General features: G+C 39.4%; 1 protein-coding gene across 1 annotated transcript; it reads left to right on the top strand.

Moving 5' to 3' along the window:
• The first annotated feature begins 301 nt into the window (after window positions 1-301).
• On the top strand, window positions 302-19,955 carry C7H11orf97 (chromosome 7 C11orf97 homolog). The gene is made up of 4 exons (XM_049889545.1): window positions 302-481; window positions 5,122-5,226; window positions 16,112-16,237; window positions 19,683-19,955. The coding sequence occupies exons 1-4, from the start codon at window positions 349-351 to the stop codon at window positions 19,685-19,687; spliced, it is 369 nt and encodes a 122-aa protein (XP_049745502.1). The 5' UTR covers window positions 302-348; the 3' UTR covers window positions 19,688-19,955.
• Window positions 19,956-25,730: the final 5,775 nt, after the last annotated feature.

Genomic DNA, 25,730 nt, shown 5'->3' with positions numbered 1-25,730 from the left:
TTCAAATACCAAGCTGTGCTCCTTACTAGCTTTGTGGCTTCTGGCAATTTCCTTAGCCTTTCTGCATCTCAGTTTCCCTAGCTAGGTAAAGAAAGCCTCTCTTGTGCAGCTGGTGTGAGAAACAAACGAGAAAGAGTGAAACGCCCTTTGCTTTGGGCAGCAGCTCGCTGCTCCTCACTTCAGCGTCCTCCTTGGTTTACCAGGCACCTGGGGCCTGGGAGAAGCAGCCAGCCGAGGGCGGCTGGGGCGGGGAAATTCCGCAGTCGCTATGGCAACCGGGACGCCAGGGCTCCAAGGCTGCAGGCCGCGCAGCTGAGAAGGCCAGAGGGCCGCGGAGACCCCAGAGGCATGCGGGGGGCGGAGGCGGTGGTGGTGACAGCGACCGCGGCGCCCGAGGCGGGCCGCGACGGGGAGCAGCCTGGGCAGCCGCCAGGGCTCGGGTGCGCGGCGCACGGGGAGCCTGGCAGTGGCGGCAAACAGTGTAAGTTCAGCACCTGCCGCGGCTTCTGCGGGGAGCGGGTGGCGTGGCGACCGGGTGAACGAGGAGCTGGGGAAGCCGGGGTGGGACTGGCTGAAGTCCCGAAAGGTCTTTTTCTTGGGGGGGGGGGGGTGGAGTGGGGCGGGGATGCAGTTTTGGCAAAGACGGTGGTGAAGGTTCTATGGCAGAAAGCGTTCCCGCCCGTTTCTCCAAGCCTTCCTTCACTACAGGCTTCCTGAGCCCAGGGTCTGGGCAGTCACCTCCACCTTAATCGGTAGTGGCGTTGGACTGGAAGGAATTTTTTTTTTTTTTTTAAAGTATACATACATGTATGTGCGAGTATTGTTAAAATGATCTTCATGTTTCAAGGCTGGCAGAATGTAGATATCCTTTTGCCAGTTCCTTCATTTTTATAGATCAAGAAAAGGGAAAGAAAGTGACTTGTCCAGGGTCACTCAGTCAGTGTTGGCAAAATGCTTAAAATACTTAAAACTCTCACCTCAGTTCATAACTTATTACCTAATCCTTTTAGAATATCACACCTATGGGCAGTATTTTAACACAGTGCTGTTTCCTCCCTGCTTTTTCAAACACAAATACACACACATTCAAATAAATAATGGTAGTTCTGATCCACAAGTACAACCGACATGGTTGTAGCTTGATTCCGCGCCAGGTGATAGCGTTCAGCCATACTGTTTCATGAATTTACAGACATTTTCCAGCCCCTTGTGCCCTACAAGTCTTCAGTTGGTGCTAAGGAATGACGCTGATGAAAGTAACAGGCCAAGGAGGAACGCCAGCGGTTTCCAGCCCTTTCGCAGCGCCTCCTTGATTGCCTCCCCAGAGGGCAGCCTCGGGTTCTCGAAGCTCCCCCTGCGCTCAGCCGGCCCCAGAAGGGAGGACTGGGCTGAGCGCCTCAGCTCCGTGCTTGGCCGACCACACGCCCTCCACCTGAGACCTCATCAAGGAGGCACAGAACTGCTGCTTCCCAGTGAAAGGGACTTGTACCCTCAGCATCAGCCCCAATATGACTGGTTATGATACCTCATTTTCTAATTATTACTATCAACAGCACAAAGACTTTCTTAGAGCAACTAAATTCAATATATTTCTGAGATTCCTTACTCATATTTAAAATACTCTCTAGGAACTTTCCCATCGAAGGTGCTCATATTTAAAGGTTCTTTATTTCTGTGGCTCTAGGACTAAAAGGTAGAATTAACCATTCACTCATCAGTTAAATAAATATTAACTCACTATGTGCCAGGCGTGGGGCAAAGTGCAGGGACATGAGTGATGAATTAAGACAGCTGTTCAAACTTCCAGGATCTCACAAAGCCCTGGTGAGGGTGTGCAAACATCCTGCCTCAGCCTCCTTGAGAACCTTTCTTTCAGGACTTCAGCCTAAGTAAAGGCAGGCTGGTCACATTCAATTTTCAAATATTTCTAATTATTGGAAAGGTCTTCAGCCTCCCTACAACTTCTATTCCCTACTCTCAGATATATACAGATGAAGTGTGGTCCTTTCCTATATAAACATCCTTGAATTCTATACAGGCAGCTATTTAAGGCTTTAAGGAACCCTGGTGGCGCAGTGGTTAGGTATTCCTCTGCTAACTGAAAAATGGGCCGTTCTAACCCACCAGCTTCTCCTAGGGAGAAAGATGTAGCAATCTGCTTCTTAAAGATTACAGCCTTGGAAACCCTATGGAGGAGTCCTACTCAGTCCTGTAGGGTTGCTATGAGTCGACATCAACAGGTTTGGTTTTTTGTTTTATTTAAGCCTTTATATAAAGCCAAGTCCTTCACAGACTTTGTGTCCCCTTTAAAATGATCTCTAGCACCCTTCTTATGTTGGCTGGCAGCTTCCACTATTCTCCAGTTTATTAAATCACTGAACCCAGTATTCTAGGTGTGATCTGATTAGTGTAGTGTGATCTGAATATTATATTTCTATTCAATGGGTCCCAAATTACATTAGCTGTTTTGGTAGACACATTGTATTATCGACACATATAACGAATGTAGTCTATGACATCCTTGGTTTCTTTCTTTCCCCTTTCCTCAATTGAAAAGATTTTATCCAGGCTTTTTTTACCCTATATTTATGCAGTTAATTTGTTTGATCCATAATACAAGACTTTATATTTATCCCCATCAATTTCATCCAGTGGATTTTAGTACTTCATTCAGATCTATAGAAGCAGCCCCTCTGACTCCTGATTCTGTCCTTCAGCAAGTTAACCATTCACCCAAGTCTGTGCCCTTCACACATTTGGTGCTTTTGCTGGTGGTTCCTTTATCCAAATCGGTGATTTAGATGGCAATCCCAACAGGATCAAATAGACGCCCTCATCCTGTTTAAGCTGCTAATCAGCATATTTGCCATGGGCATTCAGCCTCCTGCAAACCTACTTTACTAAATACCTTGCTGAAATGCAAATATATGGTTGCTACATTTCCTTAATCTAGTCCTCTCAGAACCCTAGAGCTTTAGAAGAGTCAGGCAGGGTTGAGTTCTCTCTTTTTTTTTTAATGACGACCTTTATGACTTCAGCAAGTTATTTTCTCATTTAAAAATAGGAATAATTATACCTGTCCATAGGATCATTGTGAGAAAGAGAAATGATATATGTAAGATTCTGGAGGATGGTAGCATTCAATAGACTGTAGCTGTTGGTATTAAAAAAAAAAAAAAATTTTTTTTTTTTTTTAGCTCTCAACAAATGAAAGCAGTTTAGTTCTCCTCATTGCTTGTTCTCACAAGCCATCTGTTGAACTCAAAATGTTGGTGAAGATCAACCTCAAGCTGCTGTGTTATAGCTTGCAAAATTATCTTCCTTTCTCTTTTCCTTTCTTCCTTTTGGAGCAGAGGATATTTGTCCTTACTACTCTCTCTTTTTTCACAGTTCCTCAGACACTGTCATCTTAGTAATTTCCTCTATAAATTTTCTTAGCATCTGGGCTGAAATTTGTCAGGAGACTTGAACTTAGAGCAGGTGATCTCTTTCTCTCTACTGACGTGTTATAGGCTGTTCTTCCTAGTCAAGTTTGTTAAGTCCTTTTCTGCCTGGAGATCATGATTTAACAGGAAAAGATTAAACCAGAGTTAGGCGTGAATGGTGCTGGCCCTACCTTTCATTCATAAGACTCCTAACTTTTGGAAAATAAGAATGAAACCCAGAAAGTATCTCATTCTGCCTTGTCCAAGTCTGAGGATGTGTTTGGGTCTTCATGCCCAGGAATGACCCAGGGCTTTTACCCCATTTGGGCCAGTTCAGACTCAAGTCAAATTGATTCATTTGCGCTCATTATTGATTAGTCTGGGAAAGGTGAGACAGCCACTGAGTCTTAGTGGGTTTAAAATAAAATCAGCGTTGCAGACTTATAAATGTCAGGGAACTAGAAGTTCAATCTTGGTATTCAAAAACTCAACTCGAGGAGCCATAGAAAACCCAAACAATCAAAAGATTTAGTTATTTAAGATTCTATTTAGAATAGTTTTTTCTCAGAGCTCTAATTTAACAGTGCTCAGTTCTACCTGAACACAAATTTAGTGAACACCTGCTATCATGCCAAGCTCTATTCCAGGACTATGATAAACTGAACAGACAACATCTCTGCTCTTATGGAGTTTATGGTCTATTAGGGGAGATAGATATTAAACTAATAGCAACACAAATAACTAAATATAAATGAAATGAAGTTGTGTGCCATTTTAATAAATGGCATGAAAGAGGAGAGGAGGGTACTATGAGAAAAAAGCAGCCAGGGAGATATGTCTAGATTGGGGAGACAGGGAAGTTTCCCTAAAGAATTGACATTTAAGCCAAAACCTGAAAATTGAGTAGAAGTTACCCAGGCAAAAAATTAGGACAAAAGCAAAGGGAACAGCATGGGTGAAGACATAGAGGTGGGAATGGACAGAAAGGCAGGAAGGCAGGAGCTCAGAGAGGGAGAAAAGCTGACAGGAGAGAGTGGAGAGGCAGATGGGGTCAGATGGTGCAGAACTCTCTTGTTCCCCTGGGGCTCTGTCCTCTGGACTAATCAGAAGAAGTGTAACTAGTTAGAACAAATAATCCGGTCTTGGTCTTCGACTGTAGCAGTAATATCTGATAGGGCCGGGTTTAGAGGCGAGGGAAGTTATGTACGTAAGTGTTTCACTACTGCAATTCAATTTTAATCTTTCAAAAATGATGGTTAAATAACGATGAGGCTGTTTTATGTTATATAACTGGATTGTAAACTCCACACACACCTCTCATTTATTTGTATGTCACCTACACCTAGCTAAGTGCCTGGCACTGAGTAGGTCTTCAAATAAAAATTCATTGAATAAATAAATGAATGGTATCTTAAGACTAACTGAAGAAAATGCCATATATTTAGTCATAATACCTAGAAGAAGTATCTGAAACTTAAAAGTTCAGAAATTATATGAAAGGGTAAGGTCCTATTGCCAGAACCAAAGAACCAAGAGTTACAATGAAAGGGATCTTTCCAAGACAAAGCCTTCAGGTAAATTGTCTGCTGTTTGCATGGAATTCTGTGTCTTTAAAAAAAAATATTCATGTAGGTGTAATGGCTAGAGGTTGGGCAGAATTTATGATAAGTGACCAATTTTGTTAATGTCTTTACAGGGAAGAAATTCTTGTATTGTGAGCCACATAAGAGAATTAAGGAAGTGCTGGAAGAAGAACTTTATATTAAGAGAGATGAATGTCACATCAAAAATCCACCTGCAGGTAATGAACTGTGTTGGTGAAATGAATATGAAATTGCCTATTTGATGGCAGGGTGCTTATCTTATTTATTAAAAATTGTGATTATTAAAAGAAAAACGGGTTCTTGGGAAACTCTGGAGCTATTTTATAATTATTTTGCCTGTGTCCAAATAAACCATTACGTTTAGGGAAAAAATGAGCTAGATGTCAGTGCCTGCATTTCTGTCCCACTGTTTTGGTGGTATTATTTCACTTAATAATAAGACGTTTCTCTAAGTGCCTGCAAAGCACGATAGCTTCTTCAGTCTTTATCAATGTAGGCAGGACCAAGAACAGAGTTTCCTACTTTAATTCATTAGACTTATCTGGGAACTTATTTAAAACAGACTCTCAGGCTCCATGCTGAATTCTGGAGCCCAAGAATTTCCATTTCTAACAAGTTCCTAGGTAATGGTGATGCTGCTGGTCTTGGGACCACACTTTATGAATTACTGACCTAGACCCATCTGTCATTTAAATAGGTCAAATCATACAAGGATTTCATCCCACATACAAATTGTGTATGAGTTTTATGGTCTGGGGCATTAAAATCTCTCATTCATTGTTCATGTGAGAAAAGATATGCTCTAGAAGCCCCAGGATCCCTCACAGATATTACTTTGAAACTACTTCTTGTTGGCGGCTGCCAATGAAGAGATTCCAACTCATGGTGACCATTTGTAAAACAGCATGACATATTACCAGGTCCTGTGTTATCCTCACGATCATTGGTATGTTTGAGCCCATTGTTGCAGCTATCCATCTCAGGGAGTGTTTCCCCTATTTTTGCTGATCGTCTCCTTATTTTCACCGATCCTCTACTTTACCCAAAATGAAAAGATGTCCTTCTCCTCATTTTCGTGGTTCTTTCTCAGCGATTACTAGATGCATATTTTACACTCTTCAAACCAGGCTTTTATTGCACGCCTCTTGGGTACTAGCAGCTGCTGTATGAAATAAAAGAACTGTAAGACGCAATTGCTGTGCTCAGGGAACTGGACATTTTTCTGGGGAGGAGAGTTGAACAATGTGCAGGTAAGGCCTGAATTCACCAAGGATTCCTACGAGCAAAAGCTGCAGGCCCAGAAATGTATCATTTCAGATTCTATAATGTATATGCTCACTTAACACTTCAGAATCAACCATTGAAGTGTCTTTTGGGCCTTCTCATGTAAACTACTCGTACAAAGGGAAAGATGAGCAAAATGGCCCCTTTTGTTCACAGTATGTGAAAGGAATGTTTTGAAGTCTAGTTTGGACTCTATAAATGGATGCAGAATGATCTATTCAATTGCTGTAGTCAAACCCAGCCTCTATGTACTGTTTCTATGGTGGTTAAAAAAAGTCTATATGGTGCTGTTATATTTGCTTACAAAGACCACATCAAAGCTAATTTACACACTAGCTGTGTGTTGCATTATTCTTATCGGGTACATTTGATTATGAGATAGTCTAAGTGAATAGGAAATATTGTTTGGTTTATAAAAATTTCTTTTTTCAAGCTATCTTTTCAAATATCCTTCATGTAAAATTGATGAAAGGACCCCTGATGATGCAGTGGTTACGTGCTCATCTGCTAACAAAAAGGTTGGTGATTTGAACCCACCAGTTGCTCTGCAGAAAAAAGATGTGGCAAGTCTGCTTCTGTAAAGATTACAGCCTTAGAAACCCTATGGGGAAGTTCTACTCAGTCCTATTGGGTGACTATGAGACAAAATTGACTTGAAGGCAACAGGTTTTTTTTTTTCAAATGGATGAATGCCTGGGTTGCATTTTTATAACATCCACCAGAGGTCGCACAGACGTGCTATTTCATCCTAGAAAAATCTTTCAAAGCTGAGAACAGATTCTGTAAGGTTAGGTCTTAAAGAGCTCTGCTTATAAGGTCACTATGAGTTAGAATTGACTTGACAAAAAACAGGTTTGGTTTTGGTTTGGCTGATAGAAAACAAAGCTGCGCTTCTTTTCCTCCTCTTCCTCCTTCATCTTCTTTTTTTTTTTTTTTTTTTGTGATTAGAAGCCCTATATCCATGGCCAGAACAGGGAACTAACACCTGGATAGGGTGCCACACTCTTCCAGTCTAGTATCAGATTGGTGGCACCCTAGGTGAGCCCTTGGACCTCCTAGCTCAGGGTTGTCAACATGGTGCAAGTTTTGGCTTCCCTCCCTAGGAAAATCCACCTTGTCACATACATCTAACATTCCACATACATATATATCTTAGGGGCATGCATGGTGCCCACAGGAGCTCCCATACTCAAAACTCTTCAATGGCTTCTTATTAAAAATTTTATTCTCATATGGCCTGCTCACCTCTTTAAACATATCCCTTTGTACTTCCCTACTCCACTGTAGTCATACAGTTTTCTTGATGTTCTGGAACATGTCAAACCTATTTCCACCTGTGGTGCAATGGATCATTTTATTTGGCTTTTCTTGTCATGGTCTTGTAACCTCCATCAAATGGATGGGTGGGACTATACAAATGAGGTGCTATGGCCCACCAAAGAGATTGGAGAGTTTGCTAATAATGCAAGTAAGGTACATGGCACCCTGTGGGGGTGGAGCCATGCAAATAAAGTATATGGAACCCTAACAAAGAGATTGGTCAGTTTTGCCATCCCACTAGGCTTAAAATGAGCCATCCCAGAGGCAGACGGGGGGACCTCGCTACCACCAAGAAAGAAGAGCCGAGAGCAGAGTGCATCCTTTGGATGGGGTCCCCACGCTGAGAACCTCCTAGACTCAAGAGACAGGGAGCTGTAACACCAAAGACAACATAAGACGGCGAGAAGCAGTCGCAAGCATGGCAGAGAACCGGCAGCAGCAGAACCAGAAAACCAGCAGGAGACAGCGGGGTGGGTTTCCCAGCCCACGGAACGAAAGCTGAGCACCTTCGGGCAGCAGGTGTACTAGTGGAGTGGGATGCCTCTGGGCACTTATCGGTGGAGCTAAAGAGTTTTGTAAACACTTGCTCAAGGAGGGCAGAGGTCAGGCCAGTGCAAGAGGGCCAAGAGGCTGAGGGCCCCAGGACTAGAGAGAGACCTGCCTATGCGCATAGCCGAAAAGCTTTCCCGACCGAAGAACTGTATCCTGAGTCATTCCTGGTCCTGAATTTTAATGTGTTACTTCCCTATAAACCCCATAAATGTGAGTATGGTCTGTGAGTTCTGTGTGGCCATTGCAATGAATTATTGAACCCAGCAGAGAAGTAGAGTGCTGTGGGAGGGACAGTTTCTGCCAGAATTGGTGAAAAGGCTGGAGAGAGGAGGTATGTTTGACCTTGGTCTCACAGGAATCAGCTTTGGGCTATGAATGCTGATAATGATTCTCTCACCTTGTGAAGTCAGAGGAGGTCAGACACCCCCACCACACCATTTTTATACCACCTTAGGACATTCCACCTGAACCATCGCACGTCTTCCTCCCTCTTTCCTCAGGTTTCAGTTCAAATGTCACCTACTCAGAGAAACTTTTTCTCTACCAGGTTAAAATAGCAACCACCCCCCTAGTCACCCTCAACTCCCTTATACTGCTTTCTTCTTTCTGTCACTATCTGGAATTATATGTGTATTTGCATACATGTTTATTAACTATCTTTTCCGCTAAAATGTAAGCTACTTGAGGCCAGGGACTTTATTTTGCTTGTAGCAAATCCTCACAAATAGGTATTAAGATTCCCATTAAGAATCACATGAGTAACTGGGATTTTTGAGAGGTTTATAACTTGTCAAAGTTTAGGTATTAAGTAAGTGGCAGAACTGCGTTTCAAATCAAGGTCTGGCCCCAAAGCCCACTGACTTTCTATTCACTACTGTGTCTCCAGTGATATATTATTGACTAAATCCAGTGGGTGCTGTTCTATCCTTGGGTGACTTGAGATTTCTGCAGCATTTGACCTAGTGGATGACTCTCCCTTTAAACCTCATTCCTTTCTCAACTTCTTGATATTAACCTATCCTGTGCTCCTCTTACTCTTCTGGATATTCTTTCTCATCCTCCTTCACGGGCCTTTTTTACTTACTCACCTCCCTTAAATATTGGTGTTTACCAGGGTCTTAGCACCATCTTCTAATGTTGTTCCATGACCTCTCCCTGGATTGTCTCATCTGCTCCCATAGTTTCCACAGTCACCTCATTCAGATGGCTTTGAAATCTGTGTCTCTGGGCTAAACTTATCCTCCTGGATGTCCCAAAACACTCAGGATCAACATGTTCAAAATAAACTCATACCTCTCTCCACTTACTTGTTCCTCTGTATCACCCATCCAAATGAATGGCATGGCCTAGTTTCCAAGCTCCATCCCTACTGCCATGACCTTCATCTAATCAGGATGTGAGGGCTGTTTTAATTCAGCTCGAGTTCCCAACCTGTGGACTCACTTGCCAGGTTCATCTTGTGCTTATTTGCTCTGCACTCAGATTTTTTAAAATATCTGAACCAATTGTCAACATTAAAAAATAAGATGTTTTTACATATACCTCTAGATTTCTTGATGCTGTTAGAGAGGGGGTAAAGGAAGATCTGACAACCCCATGTCTACATTTGTATCTGGCAACAGTTACTGGAGTTGGGTTATGCTGACCCATCCATTCCAGTGTTCACCATTGCACATCAAGGTCTCCACTCAAGTCAGTGAGAGGATATTATAAGCTATTTGATATTTACATTCTCTTCTCATGGTAAAAATAGGAAGTATTATTTCTGGTATCTATACTTGCATCAAAAGAGGAAAAACAGAAGAATGTTGTTGTCTCTGTTCCATTGAGTCGATTCCGACTTATAGCTACTCTATCGTACAGAGCAGAACTGCTCCACAGGGTTTCCTAGGCTGTAATCTCTGCAGGAGAAGATCGCCAAGTCTTTTCTCCCATGGAGTGGCTGGTGGGTTCAAATCACCGATCTTTCTGTTGGCAGTGGAGCACTTAACCATTGCACCACTAGGGCTCTTACAAAAAGACTGAGAGAGCCAATTATCTCTTACTGTCAGCCTCCTTTATTTACTTATATTACCTACCTGGTCTCTCTCTATATGTATTTGAATTTCTGACTTTAGATAAACACTAATGTCTTACTCATCTAGTGCTGCTATAACAGAAATACCACAAGTGGATGGCTTGAACAAAGAGAAATTTATTCTCTCACAGTCTGGGAGGCTAGAAGTCCATATTCAGGGTGCTAGCTCCAAGGGAAGGCTGTCTGTCTCTCTCAGCTCTGGGGGAAGGTCCTTGTCATCAATCTTCCCCTGATCCGGGAGCTTCTCAGTGCAGGAGCCCTGGGTCCAAAGGGTGTGCTCTGCTCCTGGTGCTTCTTTCATGGTGATATGAGGTCCTTAGCTCTCTGCTAGCTTCCCTTTTCTTTCATCTCTTGTAAGAGAAAAGGTGGTGCAGGCCACACCCCAGGGAAGCTCCTTTTACATTGGATCCGGGATATGACCTTAGCAAGGGTGTTACTATCCCACCCTAATCCTCTTTAACATAAAATTACAATAACAAAATGGAGGACAACCACACAAAACGGGGAATCATGGCTTAACCAAGTTGACACATATTTTGGGGGGACATAGTTCAATCCATGACAACTATATATGCATGTATTGGAACATATCTGTAGAGCTATGTATATATTGGTTGGATTTGTTTGAATTTTTAAAGACACAACCCCACAGGCTCTCATAACACTCAAACTAATTGAGGAAGGCAGGATTTCAATAAGAGTTCAGACTAGATTTGTCCTCAGCCATAAATAAAGCACAGAAATCCTGGTCATGTGGCAAAGTGTGGATGAGCTTACTGAAGCGCTTGTATTATCTAATAGGAAGGGGATTTATAAAATAAAATAAAAAAAAGAAAAAAGAGGGATTTGTCCTGAAGTTAAGCAACTTAAATTATAGAATGTTCTGTTTGTGACAGAGCTTATGATGATAATTATGGACATACCCAGAAACAGTGAAGTTAAATCCTCTGTGCTTTTTTCCTTCTCCTTTGGTCAAATGAAATTGGTAAAAGTCACCAGGAACAAAAGGATTCCAGGAGTTAGGCTTTATGGAGGTTCAGCAGGGTGAGCACTACATTTCATTTTGAATATTGTTGTATGGGTAGCAATAGATGCTATGTGGGGCCATCAACTGAATGAGCTATCCCACCTGTTCTTGTGGTTGTGTCATGATAGCAGTTGACAGACAAAGGCATAGATCGACATGAAAAGGTTGTGTAGTCCTCACAGTGGCCCAGGTGCCCCAGGGGGTTGTTACTGTGCACCCTGTGCTTCGGGCTAGGGAATGGCATCAATGGAAACAGGAAAAATGGGCTGCCAGCCCTCTAAGCCTCCTTTCTCTGGGCTTTTGATTCTTTCTAGGCTCCTGATACAGAGGGATGTGAGCTCAATGAGAAGCATTGAATGCTGCGGGTGAGGTTAGATGGTGGGTAAGAGGTATCTCCCTATATAATGGTGATGATGATGATGGTGGGGGTGGTGATGATGATGATGATGGCTATCATTATGGAGTGCCTTTTTGGTGTGACAGTTTTTGTAAGTTATTTCTTTTAGTTCTTACAACTACCCCGCGAGAAAAATGCTCTTATTCACATTCTGCAGATCCAGCAACTGAGGCTCAGAGAGGTACAGTGACTTGCTCAATGTCACATGGCAAGCAAGTGCAGTATCTGATACTTGAATGCAAGCTTGTCAGAAGCTAAAGTTCTTGCTCTTTGTCATTGGGTTATGCTGTCTCTAAAACATAGGATTATGTTTTCTGAGAAGAAAAAAAGATTTGATATTGTATCAGTAGCAAATGGTATTCTCTTTAGTAAAAAAGTTGTCACAGCCTTCACCAGGTTCAGCCTCAGTTTAGGTTCAGACTTGAGATAGAATAGGTTTCAGAGTCTTTACACATGAAAATGGAATTTGGGGGATCTTATGGAACTTTCTATTTAAGAAAAATTTGGCTAACCTCATCATTCATATGGAAACCCTGGTGGTGTAGTGGTTTAAGAGTTGGGCTATTAACCAAAAGGTTGGCAGTTCGATTCCACCAGTCACTCCTTGGAAACCCTATGGGCCAGTTCTGTTGTGTCCTGTGGGGTTGCTATGAGTTGGAATCAACTCGATGGCAGTGGGTTTGGATTTGGTTTTGATATCATTCATATAGTCTTAGTGATTCCGTGAAGATTTCTCCTTCCTTGCAACTTTTTTAAAAGGTAGGCTTGTGAGATGCTCATTATGGAACTAGTATAGTTATTTTACTGTTTATTTTAAAATTGTATCTACATTTCTAAGAATTTCTATAGAGGATTTTGTATAATTAAATTAGCATATCAGCTTAATGTTTTTGAATTGCAAGGGCTTTTCTATTTTTCTGGCTAAAATCTGCAGAGGTTACAGTAGTCATGAAAGATTTAATTAAAGATACTTACTAGCTTTCTCTTATATAACAGTTCCTTTTACAAGGAATTTTGAAAGTACCCTGCTAAATCCACTCATTTTTGTCTGAATCTTAATACATGGAAACTTAATTTTGAGACTTGTTTATTTAATACATTTGGTAAAGTTTTGAAAATGTGAAATGTTGCTGAGCAAGTGTGGGTGTGTTTGTTACTCATTTATTCAACAAAAATGCTTTGTGTACTTATAACACACAAGGAATATCCTGGACACCAAGAGCGTGTCAAGGTAATCACAGAGCCTAAAGAAGCCCTGATGGAACAAAGGTTAAGTGATCCACTGCTAACCAAAAGGTTGGCAGTTCAAATTCAGCCAGTGGCTTTATCAGATCTAAAGACCTGGTGATCTGCTCCCATAAAGATTACAGCCTAGAAAACCCTACGGGGCAGTTCTTCTCTGTCCAATGGGATCACTATGAGCTGAAATCAACTCAGTAGTGCCTAACTAACTAGAGGCCACCATACATAAATTAAAATTGCTCAAATATTTCTTCTTCTGGTCAAATCTCTGACCATCTTTACCTAAGGGAAGTTCAGATGATATGGCTCTAAACTAGATTTTCAAGCTCTAATGGTCATTGTTCCCTGTCCAAATGAGACAGTTGAATGGAACAAAAATATTTTTGAAGGGTGTGCTTACCTTCCCTGTAAGACCAGACTAGGCCCCCGTGGCTAAAATTTTTGACATAAAGTCATGGTTTAGTCACTTTTAAACTTAGGGTAAAGTCATATTAAAAAAGGCCTCTGAGTAGAAGAGACTGGGGACATGAGAAGGGAGAGAGAAAAAGGACCTCTGGAAGATTCGAGCCTCGGGAAAGGATTTAATTCCTTTCTCTTAGCTACTCTTTTGTACCTCTGCCCTTTTCCTTTTCAGGAAAGGGCATTGCCAACACTGAGGTCTCTGTCTCTGCCTCTCCCTTGTCTTTTTTCCTCCTCCTGGGATGCATGTACCCAGACTTAAGAGAGTTAGGTTTCTCTTAAAAGCAGCAGCTGCCTCAAAGGGAGTCCATTCTCCTTCCTGGATCTCTTTATATCCTTAGTTAAATATACTATCTTCTATAACTTCTTCGTGCAAACATCGGATCAGATCAAAGTAGTAGTATTTTTCCAGTAGCCTCCATCTCTGAGTATAGTAAATATTTATTCACAACCATATTTTGCTTTGAGGTTTTTTTCATGTATTTCTGAACATCTACATTTATACTTGCTATCTTCCCTATTAGTTGTAAAGTTCTAGTTATTCCTGTGATTGCATCAGAAAGAGCACAACTAAATGGCACTAGTACAATTCTTCTAATTTGGTGTGGTTTGTCAATATAACCTGCCTCCTGATTTTAAACTGCTTTCCATTTACCAGAACTTCCCGTAGCATGGAACAGGTCTAAATCTATTTCCTTGGCCTCTTACAAGGTGTCATGCACAATGGGTATTTAATAAATGTCTGTGGCCTCCTCAATTTAAGGGTATATTATCCAGAGACTAGAGATCAACACTTTTCTATCTCTAGTCAGGACAGAAGAAGAGGAAACTGGCTTCAACAGCGGGGGAAGATTTGGGTTAGATAGAAGAAACATCTTAAACTTTTTGAAGTCTTAACAGAGGGAGATTGGAGATTATGGAGTCTTCCTTGAAGGTCTTTAAAGAGAAGAGACTAATCTTGACAGATAGCTTTAGCTTCTCCGTTCAGGACTGGGGAGAGAGGGGCAAGTATTGGCATTTAACTTTGTGTGTTAGCTCAATGACTGTGCTTCTAAAAACTGCATCTGAGTCCATGCTTGGACAGGAAAATCATTGTCCCTGTAAAAATAACAGCTCCCACTTATTAAGTACAATGCACTTTATACCCATTTCACCCAAATCCGAAAAAAAACAAAAAACCCATTTGCCACCGAGTCGATCCTTACTCATGGCAACCCCATGTGTGTCAAAGTAGAACTGTACTCCATAGGGTTTTCAGTCACTGATTTTTTGCAAGTACATTGTCAAGCCTTTCTTCAGAGGTGCCTCTGGTTGGACTCAAATCAACAACCTTTTGGTTAGCAGGCACTCACATTAACCGTTTGCACTGCCCAGGGACTCCAATAATCCTTTAAGTTAGATATTATTACCCCCCATTTCAAAGATGAGAAAACTGAAACATAGTGGGTTAAATAACTTGCCCACAGTCACACAGCTGGTAATGGTGGAGCAGAAAGCCATGTACTCATAATCATTACACCTTGTGAAGGGATCACATGTCAGCCTGGGTCTATAGAGGATATTTGGCATTAGAATTTACAGCCTTAGCTCAGTGGAATCCAGTCTTTCTGGAGCCATTGAGGCTGGATGAACCCCTGAAGCTATTGCCTGAAATAATCTTTAAAAATTTAAAACTTTAATCAAAACCATCCCCTGATGTCTTCTTTGAACCAAAACAATAGCTTATCTGCTTTGAGCATTGTGCTCTTTTAAAGAATTACCAATGTGAGATCAAACTGACAATGGCAATTCCAAAGGTTGATTGGCAAGCTTAGGGGGAGTGAATTTAAGATAATGGCGGTGGGAAAGTTTGGAAAACGATATTGAGAATGATAGAATGACTGAAGAATGTAATAAGTGTCACTGAATTGTACATGTTGAAATGGTGTATCTTTGGCTGGGTATACTTTCACCAAAATTAAAAAAAAAACTTAAAAAAATACACAGTCTCAGAAATGGAGAAAACAATGGCACTAATTCACCACTTTTCTCGACTTGAGTAGCAGTTTTTTATACCAAATTTCACCAGATGCTTAATGACATTCTCAAAACCTAAACAAGTGACTTTAGGTGTGGGAGATAGCCCAGTGCAAATCATTACTAAAACAGAATTTATTGAACCAATAAAATTTCATTTTATGTACGTGAGATATCACTTTCCGAATATTTTGCTATAGTGTTGTAAATGTGGGCTCCAGTGATTTTGTTGTTTCTTTAAAGAATGAATTAAACAGCCTTTAGTTCAAGCTTTTGGAAGATTTTTGGATCCATTGGATGAATTAACATTGGGTTCTTATCTTTGGAAATATTCACACTTCTACGAATTAAATCACAATCAGGGAAGGTTGAATGAAGTTTATATATTACCTATTATTTTTCCTAATCTGTCTGGGCTTTCTTATGTGTGTTTCTATACTGACTTCATCTATATTTGTTTGGGGACAAGTTAATTTATCTAATAGTGCAGTACAGGTTTAATATGCACATAGAGAATTTTTTAATAAATGAACTGGAATAAAGGATTGAACAAATGGTAAAGACCTCAGGTGGCTTGATTGATCAAACCAAATAAACTCTACCCAAAGGCTTGAAAAAATAATCACCAACCAAATCCTTTAAAAACACTTTATGCTAAATACAGAATATGCTAATAATCATCATATTACTTTTTGAAAATATTGACAGTGGCCCTGGAAGGGATTTGGAGCATTAAAAGGAACCTCCCTGTGGGAAGCTTGAAGCCAGGACTGCCAAGCAGAAACAGTTTATTGCCTCAAGCCAAGTACTATTCAAGGCACGGAGGACTGAGAAGTAAGACCCTGATATCCTTTACTTTCATCAAAGCCCCTGAGCTTACTGGGCAAGCAACAAAAGAGTGGCATCTACCTTTTTTAAAGATCTCAATCAAAATTCAATCATCCCTTTAAAAAATCATTGATATGAGACTAAATGGTCAATAATTACTTTAAAACAAAGATGAGAAGGTAAGGGGGCAGGGAAACTAGATTAATGGAAACAGAACAACCAGAATGAAAACAATGAGAATGTTCATTGTCAAGAAGGTAAGCAATGTCAGTGAATGTGTGTAGAAGTTGTTTAATGAGAACCTAAACTGCTATGTGAATCCTCACCAAAAACACGCACAAAAAAATAAGTAATAATAATTCTATTATTTAAAAAAAAAAAATCAATCATCCTTTGACTTGCATCTTCCAGTTTACTTTTAATTTAGCTGTAGTCATTGTGGAACTCAAACAGTAACAGTTCAACTAACCAATTTACCCCATGAATACAACAGAATTTTATACTCTGGGCAGTACTCATTACTTTTTTCTTTACGTTTAATCTACATAAGACTTTCTAGCACAGAGTTCAGCCCCAGTGGGGAGAAGTTCTATACTTCGGGGAGAAGTCCTTTCTTCGGGATGGGTGGCCTTCGTTTAACCAGCGGAAATGAGAAAAGGGAGGTGGAGGAATTAAGGAGAATAAAGTGAGTACTTTGCTTGGCTCCCTTAGTACCACCCTATTCTAGGCAAGAAGCCATCAGACTGGGGCTGGTGTAATGTTTCTCAACAGACATAACGTTTGGAACAGCATATTACTTGTTCATAACAGTACGTTACTCATAGTCTGTGTCTGCCGGGAATATGTGTGGCAGGATTTGGGAAATGTAAGGGGTATTAATGTAAAGACACAAGGAACATCCAGAGTGTCTAGAGACAGTCCCACCTAATTTGTCAGTTCCCATTTATAGTAGGTAAATTCATCAATCCAGGAAAACTCACAAAGCAATTTATTTTAAAGATGAAAGTTTTCTAAATGCCATATGAGACTGACTTAAAGAAGAAATTTTTTTTTTTTTTTAAAGAAGAAATTACCTTCTTTTGAATGAACTAGAAAACATACATGCCCAATAAATTACCCATTTTATCAGTTGGGGATATATGCTAAAATAAACCATTTGATTTCGACCATACATGTATTACTTACATTCATACAATTTAAAAGAGACTTGTTTTTGGTTCTATTCACTGCTGTCTATACACAATACCTTCCTAGCAGCCTCTAGACCTCTACCTCCAGCCCATATCAAGCTCTGACAGTGAACATATTACAATATCAGTTATTAACATATATATTAACTTCACCTCTGGAAGTTGCATTTTGCCAGGATATGAACTGCTACTATCTGCTATTCAAATCACAATTTATCAGTCTACCTGAAGCAGATTAAAAACTAAAAATTAGACATTTCTGTGGAACAGAATTTCAAATTCTGGGGGAATTCAGAATTTCTGGAGCCATTAAAGGTGCATGAACCCCCAAAACTATTGCCCTGAGATAATCTTTAAACCTTAAATCACATACATCCCCCAAAGTCTTCTTTAAACCAAACCACAGTTTAGCTTAATTAGTAAAGAATGTCTGCCTTGAGCATTGTGCTCTTTTAAAGAACTATCTATATGAGATCAAACTGACAACGGCAACTTGAAAAATAAGATAGGAATTTAGGGAGTAGTGAGTTTGTCAGTGGGTGAGGAACAATTCAGAAAATGAGGGTAAAAATGGTTTCATAACTTGAAGAATGTAATCCATGTCACTGAATTGTACATGTAATTGTTCATCAAATTTATTGAACTGGTGTATATTTTGCTGTGTATATTTTCAGCAATAATAAAAAAATGAATTAAACGCATTAGCCATTTCTCATCAATGATAAAGGGAAGATGCTAGGCAGGGAGATACCATAGATGAATAAAATCCACAGATAACTTAAAAAACTTGGTCAGTAGTAATTCATACACTATGGAAAGCTCCATGAAGGAAGGGATCCTGTCTCTTTCACTCATCACTGTGTACCTGGCACTTAGCATCGTACCTGGCATAGCAGACAAATCACTGTTTGTCACAAGAACGACCAATGAATGAATGACACAGGAAGTATATACTGAATGTCTATTGTGTGTTCAGAACCTTGTTGCTCACCTACAAATGTCTCTCCTCTCCATAAAAGTACGTGACTTTCCCCACTTGAAGCTGCTAAATAATAGAAGAAAAAGCAAGGGAAACTACTGACTTCAGAGTATGACTCATGAAAAGCTGAGTATATTTTATAAACAGCTCTTGGAACTGAAACTTTCAAAGAGAAGTTTTTCCATGGATTACAATGAGGTTTCCAGGAACTTCTCCCACAAAGTAATACTTAAGTAAATGCAGTCAAACCTCACTGCCACCTTTTTATCCTTCTCATCAGCAACATGTTGGTTTTGACTCTTCCAACATCCAATACACATCATTTCAAATTAAAATTTAAAATTATTATTATCTAATTATAGTTCTTAAGCATGTTTCCATGAGGGCCTCAGAAGCACATATTTTTACTATACTAACAAGGTTCATTTGTTTACTCTTTCATTTCCTTTTCATTCTGTGCCATATAACAAAAAAAAAAGGTTTACCCCAGTGTTATTCAAGTTTTAACGTGCCTGTAAATCACATGGGGATGTGGCTGAAATTTGCATTTCACCCCTGAAACTATTACCCTAAGATAGTCTTTAAATCTTTTAAACCTGAAATCAAAAATATCCTCTAAAGTCTTCATAAAATCAAACAATACTTTAGCTCAACTAGTAAAGAATGTCTGCCTTCAGCATTGTGCTCTTTTAAGATTTATCTGTATGGGATCAAACTGACAACAGCAACTAGAAGGATTAGATAGGAGACTTAGGGGGCAGTGAGTTTATGTTCGGGGGGGAAGAACCAACTGGAAAAGGAGGGTGACAATGGTTGTACCACTCAGAGATTGTAATCAATGTCACTGAATTGTACAAGTAGAAGTTGTTAAATTTGTGTATGTTCTGTTGTGTATATTCTCAACAGGAACAACAACAAAAATATATTTTAAAATAACAGAAAAAAAATAGATTCGAAACAACAGTAACAAAAAAAAATTTCAGATTCTGATATGGTCCAGGGTGGGGTCTGTAATTCTGCATTTCTAACTAGCTCCCAGGTGATGCAGGTGCTGTTTGTCCAGCAACTATTCATTGAGTAGTGAAGGTCTAGAAGACTGAGTATTGGTTTCTCCAGTTACTTGGATTACATGGGTATGGCTCTCGCATTCTGCTCTACCAAATGAACTACTTATTGTTGGGAAGGTGAAATCAAATTTAGTTTATAAAGTGGGATTGGGATCAAAGAGCATTTTCCCAAAGTGAAATACTTACTCATTTGTCCACATATTTCTTTGCTCTAGGATAAGATGAATAAATTTTTCCAGTAAGAAGAAACCACTTTCTCCGGATGTCTGAAGGACAGAGAAGAAACTCACACTTTTTCCCACCATTTAAGATGTGTAAAAAAATGTATGTTAGTCTGTAATATCTATGGTTGGTATGAAATCCTATCTATAAATTAATCTAAACTAATGTTTTTTTTTTTAATGAAAGACTGTTGGTAAACTTTGCTAAGCATCTGAAAACAATGTAGGAAAATATTATACTTATTTTCAGTTGTTACAGTTGGAATAATTGGGCTTCTACTTCAATTTATTCTATTAAATATATGAAACAATTTGAAACGAAGTTGTGCTTATTGAGTCTTTAGTTCATTATATTCTCATATACTATAAATATGTTATAAATCTTAACCCTTCACTATAGTATAATTATGCTCATTCATAAAAGTCAGAAATCAATCTAGGTATAGGTAAGAGTTAGTGTGTGGATGACATACATAAAAGGTCTTTGATGCAGCGACAATCATTTTGATATTAGCCTTGGTAGAGCTAGTCATTTCTGTGGCATTTGCCCACAAAATAGCAAGGAACCAGAAATTTTATGAAAGTATCTTTTTTAAAAAAGAACATTTTACAGTATTACTGGGTTAAAAAAGAGAAAAGAAAAAAAAGGTCTTCCTTTTTCCCCCTAATTGTAAAACTAATATACGTGCAGTACAGAAAATTAGAAAACAAAGAAATCGAAAGGAAAAAAGTTCATCTGTGATTCAGTTCCCAGAAACACTCACTGGTAACATACTGATATTTTAAAAATTCTTTTTTCTATACATATGTTTTCTTTTGCATGTTTAGAATCCTACTGTGCATACTTTTATTATCCCTTTTTACACAATGTTATATAATCTCCCATTCATTAAAATCATACTTTTAGAAATTATATAAAAATTATATTTTTGTCCTAAATTTACTCATTTACTTTTCTAATATTAGACACTTGGGTTTTTCCAGTTTTTCATTCTATACATAGCTGTAGTGTTTTACTCACCGTCACCCTTCTTTTTAAAAGTTCTTATAAGTATTCTGGTCATGCTCCCTTCATTTGCCTTCCTCTCTAGTCTAAATTCATCTTAAAACTTCCTCTAGTTTACCGTTTCCAATTTATTACTCAGTCTTTAATGTAATAAATCAAATCTAGTCAACAAAGATTTTTAAGTAGGGAGGGGATATGCCCAGTCAACAAGCATGGGGACATGGTCAGTCAACAAAGATTTGTTGACAGGGCATGTCCCTGCCCTACTCAAAAATATTTACACTGGGTTCTGTTAAGGGTGATGAAAAATCTGGAAATGGATAGTGGTGATAGCTATACAACATGGTAAGCATAATTAAGGTCACTGAATTGTACACATAAAAAAGGTTGAAATGACGAATTGTTTTTACATAGTTTTTTACAACAAATTAAAAAATTGAAACCTTACAGTAAAAAAAAATTAAATATCTTTACTACAAAACAGTCAATATTATCTTTAGTCAAGAACCAAATGTTTCTAGATTTAATATAAAAATTTCCATTTAGTTAGTTCTCACTAGATCGGAACCTACGTGTAAGCCAATTCCAACCACCACCATGTTTACGGAAATCTGTCATCACTGGCTACTTCAAAAACAATGTTTTGAGCCAATGCCTAAAATCGGAGGATTACATCTTAAACAACATCAGTCATTTACCTAGGTTTGAGAAAAAGCATTTGCTATTCCTATGTGTCTAAAATCTTAACCTTCTAAAAATTTTTACTAGCAACCTTTTTGCCTGTAGAATGTACGTTAGGATGCCACACATAAAGTCCAGTGGGTGGGGAGTATTGACTTTTATTCATCCAGTAAAAATGATGTCCTGTTTTCACTTGAGTTCCTAGTAAGACTTTATAAACACTCAGGGATTTCTTTTCTGATTTCTACCTTGCTCCTGTTCAGTAAACAAGCTCCTCCCTGTTTACTCAGCCTTTCTCCTATGACTTGGGGCCCCACATCAGGCTGTCTATGACCAGCTGCTAGAGAGGGCCTTTCTCCTTCCTTGCAAGGAGCCTTGGTGGAGAAATGGCTAAGCACTGGGGGGCTAACTGAAAGGTCAGCAGTTTGAACCCACCAGCTGCTTTGCAGGAAAAAGATGTGCCAGTCTGCTTCCCTAAAGATTATAGACTTCTCCGGTTTGGAAACCTTCTGGGACAGTTCTGTCCTATATGGTCACTATGTTGGAAGTGGGTCAGCTGGATAGCAACGGGTTTGGTTTTCCTCTTCTTTGCAAGGAGTCTTCAATCCACTCTGGGGCCCTGGTTACTTTTGTAGTTACATCCTGTTCTTGATTGCCCCACTGCACATTTTCCCACCTAGATTCATGTGCAGAGTTGTTCGTGCCAGTAACATTTATAATCATGAATAACCGAAACCACCTAAATGCCTAATGTTGTTGTTGTTACGTGTCAATGTGTCGGTTCCGACTCACAGAGACCCTAAAGGGCAGAGTAGAAGTGCCCCATAGGGTTTCCAAGGAGCAGCTGGTGGATTCAAACTGCCGACCTCTTGGTTAGCAGTCAAGATCTTAACCACTTTGCCCAATGGAGGGGATGATTTAAAAAATTACCAAATAATAAAATACGATGCAACTGTCAAAGTCATGCTTCCCATGTGAATTTAAAAGCATGGGACAATGCTTATCATGTTAAGAGGGGAAAGTGAAATAGAAGTGATATTATAATATGATCCTAGTTTATATATACTGTGTATTTGTTAAATACCAAAATATAGACTGTTTGTATTGGGGTGGGGGTGGGGGAGGAACATTACAGGTAAACTTCATTTTCTTCTTTATACTTTTCTATATTTAAAATTTTTCATATAGTAAATATGTGTTATATTTATAAGACAGACACAATAAATGTTATGAAAAAACTTCTTCACTGCTTATCAAGATCCTTTTATATCTTTCATTTCTTAACATGCCCCGGTTACTTTTAATTTTTATTTTCTTACCCTTTAGATCTCCTCTCCCCCTCTGTCCCTTATTTCTTTATACTCTGACTAGTTCAAAAAAAAGATTTAAGGCTTTATGCTAGGATTCTTCCAACAATCAAATTTATGGTCCCCCTTTTATTTATTTTTTTTATTATAGTTATGGAGCCCTGGTGACACAGTGGTTAAAAACTAGGCTGCTAACCAAAAGGTTGGCAGTTCAGATCCACCAGCTGCTCCTTGGGAACCCTATGGGGCTTTTCTACTCTGCCCTATAGGGTCACTATGAGTCAGCATCAACTCAATGGCAACGAGTTTTTTGGTTTATTGTAGGTATGCATAGGTCATTAAGGTATGTTTTTTCTGATCCTGATCCTTATTTCACCCAAATTTTAAGTTAATGTTTTTTAAGTTTGATTCTGGCAATGAATACTGAAAGGAAAACCTGGTAAATTAAACGAGTCACAGTGTTCATATTAAAAACAACAAAAATTCCTCAGGAAAAGAATGACTAATTTTTGGTACTGATGCCAGAAAACAAAGTTATCTCAGGTATCCTCATGAAGAGGCCACAGTGTGTTGAAATGAATAACTTTCTTCACAATAGCCTCAGGCAGGGGACTGAGGTTCATACAGGCATTTATCAGGCAGGTCCACAACATAGGCCAATGGCTTCATTCCAAAGTGCAATTCTAAAAAGCAAGGCTGTGAGCTAGAGGAGAGGAGCCTGGAGGACATGCAGGTGGGTCACACAAGACCTGAGTACCCAGCTCTCAACTGATTTGTCTATACACAGGCAAGGGTTTTGGAATGTCTATGGTTAGTACTTGACTACTAACCTAAAGATTGGTGGCACCATGAAAGAAAGGCCTGGCCATCTGCTTTCTTAAAGATTACAGCCAAGAAAACCCTATGGAGCAGTTCTACTCTGTTATACATGGTGTCACGATGAGTTGGAATCACTCAATAGCAATGGTGTGAAGAGCTGATGATTTGCAAGTCCTTCAAGTATGCCCACCCAGGAGGCAATTCCCATCCCGTCTGGTCTATTGAGTGCAGCTGCTTACCAAGGACAATACCCAGGGACTATGTGGAGCTCCTGCTGCTTAGCCAGGAAGCAACTATTATTCCCAGATTAAAAACCAAGGAAAGGTCAATACAAGTTTTGAATGATACATTATGATTCTTAGCAGATTCCACACAAAGCGATAAGATTTAACAGTTTCCTGTTTTTCACCTTCATTCGTGCCAAAGGAGGAAAGCAATCCAGAAATATCCTTGGCCACCAATCATCACAAAGCAAGAAGGAAATATGAATGTTACCGATTGACTTTCTCAGTGGTTTAGATTATGAGTCAGTCAAATTAAGCTTGATTTTTTTTTTTTCCTCTTATTTTCTTTTCCTAACATGTTCTCTTTCTTTGTAGGAGAGTTTTACGAGTTCTTTTAAAGGACATCCCTAAAAGTAAAACAACAAGGCAGAAAATTTGTCTACAGCTATTAATCTAGGTAAGCCAGAAGTTCAGGACTAAAGCTAAAAAGCAAGATGTGGCAAGGGCAGTTAATTAAAACAGAACCAATAGTTAAGGATCCATTCGAATCATAGAAATAAGCATTTGGGCTATTCTAACAATTTCACTTTTTGTTTTCAGTGTAAATTTTTAATACTTTGAGCATTTTGGAGTTTTCCGTATCTCCTCAGTTATATGTCCAAAAACTTTATAAATTGAGTTGGTGGGTTGATGTGTTCATGAAGTATGTGCTTCTACTTTCTCATTTCTTATTAAAAAATGTAAAATTTAGATAAATGACTGGAATTGCTACAAGGATGGATGATGCATGTCGCAAAAATCTGGACACGTCGCTGGTTCCTGGAATGTTTTTCAGGCAGAATATCCATAAAAATAATTGGTATTTGGGGAAAGGGAATAAAAATTGCCATATGGATAAACTACACCCTGGGTTCAGACAGAAGAACCGTACCTCTAGACTTAATTAAGGAGAACAGATCGACGTGTGTGTTGTTGTGATGCTGGAAGCTATGCCACTGGTATTTCAAATGCCTGCAGGATCACCTATCATGGACAGGCTTCCAGATTAAGACAGATTAGGAGGAAAGGCCTGGAGATCTACTTCCAAAAATTAGCCAATAAAAACTGTATTGATCATTATAGAATATTGTCTGATATAGTGCTGGAAGATGAGCCCCCTAGGTTGGAAGCCACTTAGAAAACAAAGTAATCATAACAAAGAACTCGAGCATACCAACAATGGATGCAAAGGGGCATGAGGAATCTTTTGGGGGTGATGAAAATGTTCTGTCACTTGATTGTGGCAGTGGTTTTCACGGATGTATACAACTAACTGTCAAAACTCATCAGACTGCACAGGTGATGGCTGCACCACACAATTAATGTAATCAGTGTCGTTGACTGTGTATGTAAAAAATGTTGAATTTGTAAATGCTATGTTTTATATGAAGCCCCGGTGTTGCAGTGGTTAAGAACTCAGCTGCTAACCAAAAAGTCAGTAGTTTGAATCCACCAGCTGCTCCTTGGAAACCCTAAGGGGCAGTTCTGCTCTACCCTATAGGGTTGCTATGAGTCAGGATTGATTCCACGGAAATGGGTTTGGTATTTTTTTTTTTTTTTGGTTTATGAGTGAGAACAGACTCAATGACACACAACAACAACACATGGAGATTAGAGAAACAAGTTAAATGGCACCACTAGGAATCAAAAGACAAATCCGGGGTCTGGGTATACAGGGTAATTGACCCAAATTCTGTAACAAGTCGATGACATAGTTTAAATGTTGTAGAGGAATGTCCCGGTGACAGCAGACAATATCAAAACATTTAAAAAACTAGGAGAGGATGGCTCCAGAAAGCAACCAAAATAAAATGCCAGATGACCTTCTGCTAGAGGAAAAGGCACTGGAACTACCCAATTGGAAATTCAAAACTCTAATATTCAGGGTTCTCCAACATATGAAAGAAAATGTAGACAAAAATAAAGAAAAAATAGAGAAAATCATGGAAAAGACAGACAAAACAAT

The sequence above is a fragment of the Elephas maximus genome, chromosome 7, assembly GCF_024166365.1.
Source record: "Elephas maximus indicus isolate mEleMax1 chromosome 7, mEleMax1 primary haplotype, whole genome shotgun sequence".
Classification (NCBI taxonomy): Eukaryota; Metazoa; Chordata; class Mammalia; order Proboscidea; family Elephantidae; genus Elephas; species Elephas maximus.
The sequence above is the reverse complement of the archived record's forward strand: the minus strand, read 5'-3'. Positions and strand labels throughout refer to the sequence as shown.